The sequence below is a fragment of the Tribolium castaneum genome, chromosome 5, assembly GCF_031307605.1.
Source record: "Tribolium castaneum strain GA2 chromosome 5, icTriCast1.1, whole genome shotgun sequence".
NCBI lineage: Eukaryota > Metazoa > Arthropoda > Insecta > Coleoptera > Tenebrionidae > Tribolium > Tribolium castaneum.
Window position 1 is genome coordinate 3865402 of NC_087398.1, and position 15921 is coordinate 3881322.

General features: G+C 36.0%; 1 protein-coding gene across 12 annotated transcripts in view; it reads left to right on the forward strand.

The window, feature by feature from the left end:
• CadN (Cadherin-N) overlaps positions 1-15921 on the forward strand; it is a 171907-nt gene that overhangs the window by 144305 nt on the left and 11681 nt on the right. For 6 of the 12 annotated variants that reach the window (XM_008195795.3, XM_008195801.3, XM_008195797.3 and 3 more), the window contains 2 exons: positions 1429-1593; positions 13720-13857. In XM_008195795.3, the coding sequence (XP_008194017.1) occupies positions 1429-1593; positions 13720-13857 (303 nt within the window). Of the gene's footprint in view, positions 1-1428; positions 1594-1706; positions 1872-13719; positions 13858-15921 lie in introns of all 12 variants that reach the window. The other 6 variants (XM_008195794.3, XM_008195798.3, XM_008195796.3 and 3 more) reach the window with 2 other exon arrangements.

The following is a 15921-nucleotide window of genomic DNA, read 5'->3' on the forward strand; positions in this document are numbered from 1 at the left end:
TCAAATAAAAATGGAAAACTTGCAAGGGAAAACAATCTCACTATACTTGTTTGAGAAAATTATATGGAATTGCATTGTTTTTAAGAGTACTATCAGATGTCGACCAAAAATATACGATGGTGAGTAAAAAATTTCAAAAATTTAATCAGCTTATAATTCCCTATGAAGTGTCAAAAGTGCCCGAATTTTTTTGCTCGTCATTGTACGACTTAGAATAAAGCAAAATATGTTGTTAGATATGACACTACAGGGTGAGTCAATAGTGGGTTATTTCTGACATAAGATTCCTAAGATGCAACCAAAATTTAGCAAAACTGTCAAAACAAACTTGACAATATATCCAGAAAAGAATCGTGGATTAATTTTTGAATTTTTTACTTATTGCCGACCTGGTCAAGTGGAATCAGTATTATTGATTGCATATTAAAAAAAATCAGAAATAACCCACTATTGACTCACCGAAGAAAAATGGTATGGGTCCAAGTTAAAAAACTTTGAATTTGATTGTTTGTGATTTGAGCTTAGAGGAAGTGAGGTCGTTTTTCCGTTGTAAACTTTTCAAATATTTCGCATTTTTTTTAAATTTTTTTTTAAAACGCAGTTGTTTAATGTTTTACAAAAAAAAATACAGACAATTGTTACAATTATTCAAAAATTAAGCAATTTTGCATTTCAATCTTTAAACTATATAAAATCGCAAATTTTTTGAAAAATTTCGCTGAACTTAAACATGAATGAATTTTTGGATCCAAAATTATATGATTTTAGGGTTTTTGCGTTTTTGATTCAAAACGCAGTTGTAAGAATTAAGCAAAAGTTTGTCAAAAAATGGTAGAATTGTATCTAAAATTCTGTTATTTTTGACCTTTTCGTTTCTTAAATGCGTTTTTAAAAACTCAGTTTTTCCGAAAGTTTGAAAAATCACAGAACTGAATCAAAAATGACATTACTCCGTGTCGTTGTATATTTTGAATGTTTTTTTACACGAAAATATATTTTTTTAATTCGTGTTATGAGAGCGATAATGCAATTCAGAGAATTTTACAAAATCTTCTCATAAATTAAAAATTTTGTTTTCTTTTTTCGAGTGTTTATGAATTATTTTAACATCAATTTTTTTATTTTTTTTGGAAAAATTGACTTAAGGGTTTACGGAGCCACTTTTTGACGAACCCAAGATATCCATCGAGCTTTGGCATTTGTGCATGGTTGTCATTTCGCCGATGTGTATCTTGAATAAACCGAGCTCGTATTCAGTATTAAGATACGTCCGAGCGGTGAATGAGCCACGTGATTAGTATATCCCGCGGGACTCGAGGTTCCAATCATCGTTTCACAATAGCGGCATTGTTCCCGAGCGTTCTCTATGACACATTGTTAACGACACGAGCAGATGTTCGACCACTGAATGCGAAATTTTGTGTCTAGTACGAGTTGCGTCTTGCCGCGTCCGATAATCTCAAAGAGAACTACACGACGGTGGTGATCCACGTCAAGGACGTTAACGACAATCCGCCCGTTTTCGAAAGACCCACTTACAGGACGCAGATCACCGAAGAGGACGACAGGAATCTGCCGAAGAGCGTGCTCAGGGCGAGTGTCGAGCATGACTTTTATGTGTTTCGTTTTTGTGTGTTGCATGTTTTGATTTTTGTCTCACCGCTAAATGTTCGCATTGTATTCTCCTGTTGTTGATGCATGTGTAGTACGAGCTTACCCTGGTCGCGTCAGACAGCTTGAATGAGAATTACACCACGGTGGTCATACATATCAAGGACGTCAACGATTTACCGCCCATTTTTAACAAATCAGTCTACATGACGGAAATCGATGAAGAGTATCCGGCTCCCTATCCCATGCTTCTGATGCAGGTCAGTGTTTCTTCAACACAAGAGTCCTGAAGGACGATCGGAATTGCGACGACGTTTGCAGTCATAAAGGTGCGATTTATATGTTTTTCAAATCCTGATTCTGCTCAAGTTTTGCACTCCCGATCGGACTTCACAGGTAATTTATTTTGGTGATACATTATAATGGATGGGTTCGAACCGAGAATTCTTAAAGCACAAGATTTACCGATGTTTGCGCAAAAACTTCAAACTGGGGCTAATAAGGCCTACAGGGAAACCATCTTTTTGGCTCACATCTGACAACACATGTTCTCCCAGTAAACACACTAACGTAAAAATAACGTAAAGTTATGCAAGAGTAGTTTTTACTGTAGAAGTTAATTAGTTAGGTTTATTTATATTTCGGTTCACGACATTGATATAGCGTTCAATTAAAAAGTTATTTAAAATCAAATTCAGTTTTTTTGAAACGTTAATTATACGTTTAAAACAAACGTTATAAATACGATTATTAATAACATTAAAGTTTCGTACATTTTTTACGTAAATGCGACTTTAAGTTGAGATGTATTTTAAACGTTAAAAATTGGTTTGTGAACTACGTAACATAAACGTTAGGTGAAAACCAAAAACCAACGTTGTTGTAACATTAACATTGTGGCATTGTGTGCTTTCTGCGTGTTTACTCATTGTCTTTATTATTATTTATACAGACGAGACGGCTTTGTTCACTGTACAAAAAGAGCGGTATTATATTACACGACTTTAAGTTGAGACGTATTTTAAACGTTAAAAATTGGTTTGTGAACTACGTAACATAAACGTTAGGTGAAAACCAAAAACCAACGTTGTTGTAACATTCACATTGTGGCATTGTGTGCTTTCTGCGTGTTTACTCATTGTCTTTATTATTATTTATACAGACGAGACGGCTTCGTTCACTGTACAAAAAGAGCGGTATTATATTACTCGACTTTAAGTTAAGACGTATTTTAAACGTTAAAAATTGGTTTGTGAACTACGTAACATAAACGTTAGGAGAAAACCAAAAACCAACGTTGTTGTAACATTAACATTGTGGCATTGTGTGCTTTCTGCGTGTTTACTCATTGTCTTTATTATTATTTATACAGACGAGACGGCTTTGTTCACTGTACAAATAGAGCGGTATTATATTACTGGACTTTAAGTTAAGACGTATTTTAAACGTTAAAAATTGGTTTGCAAACTACGTAACATAAACGTTAGGAGAAAACCAAAAACCAACGTTGTTGTAACATTAACATTGTGGCATTGTGTGCTTTCTGCGTGTTTATTCATTGTTTTTATTATTATTTATACAGACGAGACGGCTTTGTTCACTGTACAAAAAGAGCGGTATTATATTACTCGACTTTAAGTTAAGACGTATTTTAAACGTTAAAAATTAGTTTGTGAACTACGTAACAAAAACGTTAGAAGAAAACCAAAAACCAACCTTGTTGTAACATTAGCATTGTATGCTTTCTGCGCGTTTGCTCATTGTCTTTATTATTATTTATACAGACGGCTTCGTTCACTGTGCAAAAAGAGCTGTATTATATTACTCGAAATAAACTTGGCCTTTTTATTTTTCTGTTTTGAAGCCTGCTGAAAAGCTTCTCGTGTTCCGGCACCAGAACGCATACATTTCCTCGTTTTTGCCTACATTAGCGCTAATTGTTGATCCGGAAACGGCCGCAGCTTTTGTTTATGCAAACCTGTAAGTTTCCGTCTGACCGCTGCCAGTTTTTTTTTCCTCCTAGTCTTCGGTCGAGCGAATTCCCGGCAAATCTTTGTTTCGAATCGACCAAAGCGCGTATTAGAGTTATTTTTTGCGCGTTTACTCGAGTGTGTCTGAGATTAGGGAGTCGACGTTGGAAAACATATTTTTCTCCCTTTGTTTTCTTCTCTCTTAGTCGTGTCTCGGAAAATCGGTTTCGACGATGCGAAAGCGGCCGTTGTCCGCCGACTTCCGACAAGTCAGCTGTGACACGTCTCGATAAAATTGTTATTGATGTTTACCGAGGTGGGAACACTCCACGAATGATAACAACGGAAGCGGTCAGTGAGATTTTCCCTTCGCCGGCGATTTGCAACTTTTATGAGAGACGGAGATTTTCACGAGAGGAAGTCCTGTAATTTATTTGAGGACTGTTTACAGTTCCAATGGCCGATATCTGCGGGAATTCCCCGTACTAATCCATATTGCCAACCGTGCGATCGTAAATTTCGGCCACTGTATAGAGCAAGTAAATAATTCAAAAGCCCCCGGAACGACTCGTAACCTACACCCGAGGAGACTCCATTTTTATATCTCGAGACACTCGAAAAACCACGCTTTTTGCAACCGAAACGTGACGTCAGCGCAGACATTTAATTTTGTTTCGAGGAAGCTCCACAACCGACAAAAGTGTACATTTCGCGCGACGTACTTCGTTCTAAATCACGTCTGACTGGAGAAAAACACGAATTCACGACCGCAGAGTTAATTTCATCGAGGAATGAAACATAGAACTTCGGAAGCGTGGTCAGAGCTCCTACGCTCAAATAAATTTATTCCTTCCTAAAAATCAAAGACCCGCCAGCGATTTTGTTGCTTTTAATTTTTTAAACACGTTTTCTTGGGTCTTTGTTCTCCCATTTGGCGAGATCAAAGCAAGATCCACATTTGCTAATTCATTGGATCGTGCTGCAAGTGCAGCGCTCGTGTTTTCGTTGGATTATCGAAACAGTTGCTCACAGGGAAGATTTTGCGTAAAGCCGGTTGCGAGTTTGCGAACTTTTTCGCTTTTTGAGAGCGGAACCACTTGGAAAACTTTGCGAAAACAAGCCGGAGATCAAACAACAACAGTAAATCAGCAAAGTAGAGAGGTCGTAAACGTGACAAAACGGAAATTCATTCCGTAATGACGAACTTCTCAATCCGGACAATTTCGCATAACAATGACGTAAAAAAGTTGTAAAAACGCAAGTTTCCACAATTAGGGGCAAGCCGGGCCCGAGTCAATAATAACAATAAACCGGGGGAGCGAACGGTTATCTTTTATCATTCGGTGATCCCGGGAAATGGAAAAACTTCCTGGGATTTTCTCCGGGAGAGACTTGCCGATTATCGCACTGTCACTGTTTTAACGCGGTTTATTAAATAGAAAAGCTCTGGACTGACCCCGAAACAAATCCGTGTTCCGAGACGAAAATAATCCCCTAAATCATTGTAAATAAGACAGGGCGGAAAGTTCGTTTAACCTGGAGCGCTCCGATATTGAGATCCTCTTCCCTGTGCATCGACCAGCCGACATCTATTGTCGGAGAGTTGTCTGGGATGATTTTTATTCAGTTTGCAAGTTTATTCCTTGCGGGATGATCGGATGTGACGCTTGATATCGAACGGGACGCTTTATTTATGGGCAAAGTCGACGAATTGCTTACCATTTCAATATCATTCGGAAGAATAAAAGGCTCCCGTGGCGGCACGAATCACAACAACTAACTTTAAGACATAAATTATAACTAATCTTAAACAAAAACAAAGCTGTGCTTTGCCAGCAACTCCCTTTGTACAAGGAGGGCAATATTAATCTACGAAATAACACGACTGCTTGAAATTGTAATGCGGAAATGGAGGATGTTTACGAGGTTTTTCTTCTTCCGAACTACACAAACGTCATATTACGAATCGTAATTGCGCTCATTTGGCACAACGACTGGAACTAAGGTCGGGATAGATAACAGAAAAAAAATTTTTTTAAAACTCACTCTAGTAAAGTTTTATGGATTTTTATATATCTTAACAACCCACTAGAGTTCTTAAAAGTCCAAAAAAGTCCATATGTTCGATTTTTTGATGTTTGATTTTTTCAATTTTTGTCGCGATTTTGGTCGGATTTCGAGTACCCAGAACATTTATCGAGCAATAACTCCGGAACTATTAGAGATAACCCCATGAAGTGTACTATCTTTGGAAAGCTCTTTTAATAATCTATCTTTCTCAAAAAAGATCATTGTTCTCCGACTAATAGTTTTCGAGAAAATTGCAAATGAAAGCAAAAATAAGTAACAGAAAAAAATCATAAATCAAAAAACTTTTGGGAATTTGGGGCATTTTTGGACGCACTTTTCGTGATGTTTTTGCATAAAAATATATTACGAAAGAATGAAATAAATAAATATGTCTTACGTTACGCATTTAAGGTGGTCTAACCCGGCGCATCCACCATTTTTAATAAACATTGTTGAGTGCAGTTTGCTTGAAATTGTATGCTGAAATGGAGGATATATACGAGGTTTTTTCTTTTCTGAACTACACAAACGTCATATTACGAATCGTAATTGCGCTCATTTGGCACAACGACTGGAACTAAGGTCGGGATAGATAACAGGAAAAAATTTTTTTTAAAACTCACTCTACTAAAGTTTTATGAATTTTTATGTCTTAACAACCCAGCAGAGTTGCTAAAAGCCCAAAAAAGTCTATTTGTTTGATTTTTTTGTTTGATTTTTTCAATTTTTGTCGCGATTTTGGTCGGATTCTGAGTACCCGGAACATTTATCGAGCAATAACTCCGGAACTACTAGAGATAACCCCATGAAGTGTATTATCTTTGGAAAGCTCTTTTAATAATCTATCTTTCTCAATAAAGATCATTGTTCTCCGACTAACAGTTTTCGAGAAAATTGCAAATGAAAGCAAAAATAAGTAACAGAAAAAAATCAAAAACCAAAAAACTTTTGGGAATTTGAGGCTTTTCTGGACGCACTTTTCATGCTGTTTTTGCATAAAAATATATCACGAAAGAATAAAATAAATAAATATGTCCTACGTTACGCATGTGAGGTGAGCAATGTCTAACCCGGCGCATCCACCATTTTTAATAAATAGTGTTGAGTGCAGTTTGCTTGAAATTGTAATGCTGAAGTGGAGGATATTTACGAGGTTTTTTCTCTTCTGAACTGCACAAACGTCATATTACGAATCGTAATTGCGCTCATTTGGCACAACGACTGGAACTAAGGTCGGGATAGATAACAGGAAAAACCCTACGATTGCAGGAAACCGGATTTGCACCTGATTTCCACCTCGCTCATCAAACCAAGCAAGTTTTTGCTGTGTTTAAGAAACGTTGGTCTTAATTTTCCGTTTATTACTCTATCTTAAACTCGCAAAGAAGTAATTTTTTTGTGAAAATTATCGGGGAATTGGTGAAATTATTAAAATTTTTATTGAGTTTTGAAACGGAAGGGTAGATGTTTGTGACATTTTTGTGGGAATTTAAACTTTTAAACTTTGTTGTCTGTTTTAAATCTTTCGAGCAAAGGGAGGGTTTTTGTTGTCCGAATGAATTGAAATTTTGCATACTTACGTAATTTGCGTGACAACTTGACTCTGTATGGTTAATTACTCCCTAATGGGTTAAATAGGGTGTTAAAGTTAAAAAAAGGGGTTCGATTTGTATTTTGTACCAACATCAACCACCATACACAGTCAGTATACAGGGTGTGTTGGACATAATGACATCGCGGTTTGTGTGTAAAAAGCACACTCTTCAATCACTTATGTCACAGACTTGTAGAAATATATTAATATCTAATCATTTTTGTTACGTTTTGTTACAAAGAAATGTCACAACTCAGAGAAAAAGACGATTAGAATAAGTATATTCAAAAGCAAAAATTACAAAATATAAAAAAAATAGTTTTATACTTCATATTAATGATGCTTATATTTTTTCAAAATTTTTTTCGTAATCTACACATACGTCTCCTGATTTCGTGCGCTAGTTTTATAGCATCCTGTATTTAATGGATCACTAAAAAATGAAAAAATAATGTTTTTCTATTAAAGGAGAATATTTTTGCGTAAAGGTTTGGATTCTAAAATTTATAAAAGCTTTGGGAACAGTCATAAGTCATAGTCATAACAATACGGCATTACAGAATTACTTTGTTTATTTGACCAGTCTCAAAGCTTTTATAAATTTTAGAGTGATAAGCTGTGAGCAAAAATATTTTCCTATGATAAAAAACATGTTTTTTTTCTATTTTAATGCATTTTTTTAATACGAGCTTTATTTTAAAAAACATTTTTTGTATAATTTTTGTGTAAAAATAAAAAAAGATACTTTTGGTTCACACTTTTGGTGAATTTTACAAATTTATCGATTATTTATTGGCACAAGTCGGTCAAAAGATGTATGCCTTGCATTTGAAACAAGGCACATTAATGTTTGGTTGTCGCGCCATCTATTTGCGCAATTAAGGCGGCTTTGGCGGCGCGCGCGAGCGAAATTTCCTTTGATGAAAAATTTAATAAAACATTGAAAAATGTTGACACGCTCTTGCGTTTTTTCATGGTGGAATCACGCTCCCATCTCATATTTAATGCACAAACAAACGCGCATTATTTAACGTCGGTTGCGGTTCGCCGAAGGGGCGTGTTGTAGATTTTATTAACGAGATTAGTAAAACACGCCTAAGAAATACGGAACGGTTGGTTTTGACGCACTTAATCCAATAATTTCGTTTTATGTGCCATGCCGATCGGCGCATATTTCCCCAGCTCACCTTAAGTTTTCTTCCGGGGCTCCGGCGCCAAGTCGGATAAACCGGCTTTAATTATCGTAACTTGCGAATCCATTTAATAGATTTGCGTATGAATGGGGCGAAGACCCCGTCCGCCCCAATTAGCCGCGCAATGAAATAAAGTCAGAGTCTCCGGAGTGGAGTCGTGCGGTGCATTGCGAGATGCTAGTCGCAGAAATGAAATTCGTTTATTTTTATTTCAATTTATCTAAGTGCTTTCAGGAGTTGTATTTACTTATTTAATTATGCGGAGGGGCCGAGGTAAACGACTTGAGGCTTTTTTACGTAACGTCGCCCCCATCTGAATAACAATAGCCCCAAGTGCCGAATATGACGCCGGGATTAAATCGGAGAGTCCGGCGAGTTTGAAAACTTGGCTTGAATTACGGCGAGGTGCTGCCTTCTCCCGGGTTTTATTTCCTTTGTTCTTGCGGGAGCGTTATTTAGTTTTATATTTTTTGGCGAAAGCCAATATCCATACGTACGGGGATAGAAATAATAAATGGAATTGCCATATTCCGGGCTTTATTCCCGGATGTAATTTTAATAACGGAAACCTTTCCGGGGAATTTTATCGCTTCGACGAGCCACGTCAACAATAATTACCCGACCCGATCGACTCTGTTTATTGCGAAGAACGTGCCGCAAAGACTAACCGACGGCGCCATCTCGCGTCGAAGGTGAGTGACGACCGACGTCGCTAAAAGGCTTTTATAGCCCTTAAATTTGGTTTTACGGTCGCGTATGACTTGGAAGAAGACGCATACAGAGTGTGCAATTTGGGGGAGGTTTTTTCCTTGGCTATAATTAAACTCCAAAATTAAACATCGTTCCGGTTTACGTAACACGCTCTTGATGGTCTTTTCGGGCGAGACTTTAGTTTCGAGTTAATTACTTTATGGAGAGTACAAGAGAGTTCAGATTCGGGAGTCCGTCTTTGTATTGTGTTTTTGTCGAATTCGATCGCCCGACAGCGACAGAAACTATTAATAGCGGTTTTTGCTACGTTGACATATGTTGCACTTAACAACTTGGGGGAAAAACCATGAAAGATGGACCACATTGAGGTGAACAAACATTTTTTTTACATTAATGCAAGATGCTTAATAAACTTGTTACACTAGAAGAGCTTTCCTTACGGATTATGGAGATTCAGATTGGTTCTTCTGCTTTGCTTTTAATTAAAGTTTTAAGGCTTTAAGAAAACTAAAAAGTTTCTAGTTAACGCAATTCTGGCGAAAATATTATGCATTTCAAGCTGTGGAATTTTAAATCATTTCAAACCTCACAGCAAACATCAGAAACACTCTTAAATCTCCGAAAGTACAAGACAATTTTTGTCGAGATTCTGGTCGACTTATCGGGCATTAACTCCGGAACTGTTACATGTAACCCCACTAAGTTTTCGAGAAAATTGCAAATAAAAGCAAAAATAGGTACAAATTTAAAAAATTCATAACTCAAAAACTAAAAATCGTAGAGCAATGCGGTTTGTTCCATTGAATTCAGCGGCTCATTTTCTGTGTTATACCAACTTTCAACGAGATCTGCCATTTTAAATTTTTTTGATAAAAATTAAGATAGACAGTTTCTATAGTGGAAAATTTTATTCAACAAAAATATTCCCAACTCGAAAAGTAAAAGTCGTAGAGCAAAACGGTTGGTTCCAGCGGATTCTTCGGTCCATATTACGTATTATGTCACCATTTTTACAACACTAGTTTACTTGAGAACTTATTTAAAAGCTTATTTTTACATAAAGAAAAAAGGTGGATGCGCCAAGTTATTTATTTAAAAAATCATAACTCAAAAACTAAAAGCCGTTGAGCAAAACGGTTTGTTCCAGTGAATTCAGCGCCTCATCTTTTGTGTTATACCAGCTTTTCACGAGATTCAAAATTTTGAATTTTCTTGCTAAAATTTCCAGAGTAATACACTTACCTTCAAGAAAGTGAAAAAATTATTTTTTTTTAAACTCGTTCTATCATAGTTTTTCGTAATTATATATGCTTTTACAACCTTCTAGAGTTGTTAAAAGTCCAAAAAAATTCCATATTTTCGATTTTTTGATGTTTGATTTTTCCAATTTTTGTCGCGATTTTGGTCGATTCCGAGTATCCGGAACATTTATTGAGCAATAACTTGGAACTATTAGAAACAACTTTATAAAGTTTACTATCGTTGAAAAGCTTTTTAAAATGTGTATCGTTTTTAAAAAAGATCATTGTTTTCCGACTAATAGTTTTCGAAAAAATTGCAAATAAAAGCAAAAATTGATCAAATTTTAAAAAATTTATAACCAAAAAACTATTGGGAATTTGGCGATTTTCTTGGTGCCAATCGATTCCCCGGATCATTTTGCATAGATCAAATGAATGAAATAAATAAATATGTTTTACATTATGCATTTAAGACGACCAATGTCTAACCCGGCGCATCCACCATTTTTGATAAACAGTGTTGAGTGCAGTTTTTAAAGTGCTCTAAACCAAAAAACCGCTGCAATCACGAACGTTATCAACTATAACGTTTTCATTCAAATAATCTCCGAAAACGGGGTCCAGGTGCGTCTCAATTAAAATTAGTTCAATTCTTTGTTGACTGAACGCTTTGTAAGCTGGAATGGCAATCAAAGGAATTTTTCATGTCTGGCGCGTCCCGCGGGAACCGTCTTGTAGGAATTCTGGAAATTCCGCTAATTTTAATAATTCCTGGTGTCGTTTAAAGCCGCCACACATAAATTTCGCTTCCGCTTATTCGTGCGATTTTCGCGGCAGTTCTTCCATAATTTTCGTCGGCGTGAAATTATCGCGCCGGTTGTTTTATGCTTTTCTTTCGTTTTGATTTATATAAGTCGGAAGATTCATAGCCGGCCAGCTGCAATCATATTTATCGAACAAACAACGCGACCAAACCGCAATAATTAACGATAACATTAAACGCCTGCAAGCCCCCGATTGTTATTCGAAGGGATAAGACTCGCTCGTAGTAATTACTCTCGCAGCGGAATAATTGAAACCGTCTTTGATTTGTCCGATTAATTACTCGGGCGTTTCTTTAATAAATCGCTGCCGCGGCACAATACCGCCGCTGTGTTATGTGCACAATATACCGGCGCTTTGCATGTGCGGAATTTCGCCCGAATTCGGTCCGAATTTATTAAGCCTCTTGCGTGCTTGTGTGACGGCTGACTTCCAGCAAGCAGGTTAATAAATGACAGGAGGAGTCGACGGAAATGCCGCTATTATTCCTATATGCTCTGGGTTAGGGCACGTCACTGCTCAAGAACGGAATCATCCGAATTATTCAAAGTGCTCTATATGTAAACGCTCGTTTCCACCCTCAAAACATACAAAGAAAAATCGGAGTTGCGCCAACTGTTTCCGGGATATAAATTCGACGAGTTATGTCGGCAATTATTTTTTACTGGACGCTCCTTCCGTTGATGAGCTGGAAATTCTTCTTCCACGCATCACATGACACAAATACACTTTTTCGGCTTCATATAAATTAATTCTGTTCGGCTCGCTTAACAAATGCGCATAAATCATTTGTGTAATTGCTAATTGTTATTGGAACTTTGAAATCGGATTCAGACATGTAATTTACTTTTTACCGGAAAGATTTAAATGTTACGTTTTTTGTTTGAATGCTTTGCGCTCTGTGTGCAAATTTACCCGTAATACCATAATGGAAATGAAAGTCGGAGGATAAATCAGGTTTTGCTATTTTTGGAACAAAAACAAGCGTTCCCAGCAAATTGTTCAATCCGGAAAAAGTTGTTATTTTACAAATCCTTGATGTTTTTTTTTCATAAACATGAAGCTAACACGGTTATATGTTGTGATAAAGAAGAAACATTTTAGCTACGTGTCGGGACTCTTTATGAAAAAGCCAACGAAATAAAAGATGTTAGTTACTTGCAATAAAGTTTCAGTCGTATTCTTCTATATTTGAAAATTGCTGCGAATTTATTATTTAAAGATTTATCTGTGATGATGACTCGTAAAGAGCCCAAACTACGGCTGGAAACGTAACAGGGTGATAAATAAAAATTGTAACAGCATTAGTGAGTTTTATTGCCATCCTACTTAATTACAGAGAGTTTTATTTCGCAAAGCTGAAATATCTCACTGGTGAATTTATCACAGTTGGATTAAGTCGTAACAGTAAACAAATACCGATACTCGTTTTTTGCAAAAAACTCCAAGGATTGCAGTTAAGTAGTTGTTCTGTTTATTTAGAGCAATATTAATAATCCCGGCGCATCCACCATTATTGCTCTCAGAGCAATTAATTTCAAATCAAATATTTTAAAAGCAAGTTGAAAGTTTGCAGTAAAATAAACAACTAAAACAAAAACACACAGCGGAGCACTTTCAGAAAGAACATATTTCACCTCCAAACAGTTCCACTCGTAGGTAAGTATTTTAAGTATCTTTGATACAAGAACTTGATGCTATTTATTTGGGGGAAGTGTTTGCCAAGTTGTTATAGGTTTATAAAAGCTTAATTGTGTTTACACGTGCGCATCCACCATTTTTAATTGAACAAATATTTAAACGAGATGAGACCTTTATTACAAAAAATAAATACTGGGGGCTCTACACCGTTACTTTAAACAGGCGCGAGATTATGTTTTGCAACAATAACAACTTCCCTTATTAAGTTTGGGGATTTTGTAAGTAACAAATTTTAATTTCGACTTAATCCTTAGTTATGAAGAGCTTTCTTCAGTAAACTACCGCATTACAAAGTGCTCTTAAATTTTCTAACCTCGGTAGAATTTATCCTCGCCATCGAATCGAGCGATTTGACAATTCAATTTCTAGTTTTTGCGACTTTTAAGATTTCTATTGCAACGTATATTCGAGGAAACGAAAATATTCGTTCCTGGAACGTTTCATTTTTTCTCAAATATTTCATAATTCAGGACAAGTCACCGAAAATCGACACAGAACTGTCGAGAGCACATAATTCTTCATTTTCCGTTTGGTCAACTTAATCCTGGTCTCTTGCTTTAATGAGCAGCGATCTGATTTTTATCGTTCGCTTATTGCATTAAGCGAATGGCCCGAAAAAAATTAAACGTCACGCATTTATCTCCCAGATGTTATCGAACAAACCCCGAACTCATCCTTTTTTCTAATAATCCTTAAATTGGCATTTACGCACCCGAGTCCGGGCGTTCCGGTAAGTGTCGTTTGCTGCATGCGTTGCATGAGTTTCCGGATTGTCGCGCGTTTCTAATTGTGGTTGGCGTGTTTAGGTGACGGCAACGGACGGCGACAAAGATCGGCCCCAGAACATTGTCTACTTCCTGACGGGGCAAGGCATCGATCCGGACAATCCGGCCAACAGCAAGTTTGACATAAACAGGACCACCGGAGAGATTTTCGTGCTCAAGGTAATGTCGAGATTCTGGAACGCTGGAGGCTTGTTCCGCGACGACTTTGACGGTTTGTTTGAAATTACACAAAGGGAGTTAATCCGGCGATTTTTCATCGCTCGTATCTCTATTACCCTCGTCGGTTCTTCGGCTTTTATCATCCGAGGTTTGATTTAAGAGACGCGTTAAAATCTGTAATCCTTCCGACCCTCTTTGCGCCATTATACGCCTCTCTGAGGCACTTTTTATTTGCCGCGATCATAAATTTACAAAAAAGCTAGAAGTGGAGGCTAGCGCAAGAGGAGGGCCATAAAGTGGGGCAACTGTTGCACATCAAAAAGTTTGCAAAAAGATGTTTTATGGGGTTTTATTAAAAATTATGAAATAATCAGACAGGGGTCACCATTTGAAATATTAGAACAAAGGGGGTTTTAAAGAACATACTGTTTTTAATGTAGGCAGTAGCTTTTTTTGGAAGGAGAAGAAAAAACGAAGAAGTGATCAAGCAAAATCTGACTATTTAGTCACAGAATCAATACTAGGGCACAATTTTTTTTGATAATCAAAACGACAAAACAGCCATTTCAGAAATAATGCAACGTGACTCCGAAATTTTCAAACTAATTTTAGGAATGTAATGTCTTTTTCAAAATACACGATTCGGTTTATATTTAGTGTAGATATTTTGCGACAAAAAAGTTATTTTTTCGTGGATTTACAATGGGAGAAGATGTTTATTTCAAGAAATCGGTAAGTATTTTTTTATTTTTTTATCTTAGTAAATTTCGTCCCGTCTTCGTTGTTAAACAAAACCATGAATTTAAAATTTCCATTGTTTTATGTTATATTGTTAAAGTCTTTAATAATTAAAACCCGTCTGAATAAATTTTTTTGAGCTATTTTGGTACACAAGATATTTTTGTCCCGTCCGTCATATGTAAAAAAAGGTAAATTAATCAGAAGTCGTTACACATTATCTTGTTCTTCGGTTTCGTGCTTTCAAAAGTTTCAACAAGTTCCACCTTTTACTTAAAAAATAATTGTGGGAATACTGTGCCTTTTAAATTAGCAGGAAAATTGTAAAATCTTTTTTCTGTCTCGTCCGTCATCAATTTATATTTCTTTTCCCTGCTTGTATTTAAAATTTTACAAATGTAGCTCTTAATTGTAGATTGCAAATAGTTTGATTTTCTTTTAAAAAATGACTTCTACAGATATGAAAACTGAAAATAAAATCTAAAAATTAGTCCCGTCCGTTAAAAAGGAATGGCTGAAAACCTACTACTCTTACGGTTTATATTACGAGTATTTGATCGCAGAAGTGATGAAACAAATCGAACAAATTTTAGCTTTTTTTTCTTTTTTAACTTTTTTGTTTTGTAGCTAATATTTTACTAAAATTTTGTCTACTTGAACATGTAAGTGCTTTTCCCTTTTGAGAAAAATCGCATACCGTATTTGAATGTAAGGATTTGAACTAAAAATAAACTTTAATAAATGAAAAACTACGTTTCATTAGCTGTTATGTATAAAATATGATGAAAAAAAGGTATTCGTACAGCAGGTATTGTAGGTAAGTACCTTATTTCTGTATTTTTTGAGTTTTTTGTCAGACGGTTCTCGAAAAGGACAAACGGGTTTTAAATTTGGATTCTGCATCAATATTAAGTCAATACAAACAGGCGATAAACTGTTCTTGGTTTTAAAAGAAGTGGTAATAAAAATACTTGAAAATAGCCAAAATTTAAAGTGTTAGACTGTCTTTTAATTCGCCCTAAAAAATATACAGAACGTCTTATTTTGTTTGAAGGAGGATTTTGGTGTAGGATAGTGAAATAAACTTCCGATAACTTTTCCGATTTAAAAACAAACGTAAGAAAATGTGGAAAAAATCGGACAATAAGTAGAATTAAAATTTATTAATTTACATTCTAACTGAAATTCTAACTATTCCCGATATCATTTCACATAAAACCTATAACATGAACTAGAAATAACCATACAAAACTGCCGACACTTGATTTTAAGGGATTTTGCTTTCCAAATTTATCCTTGTGGATTTTTACATTTCCATAAAAAAAA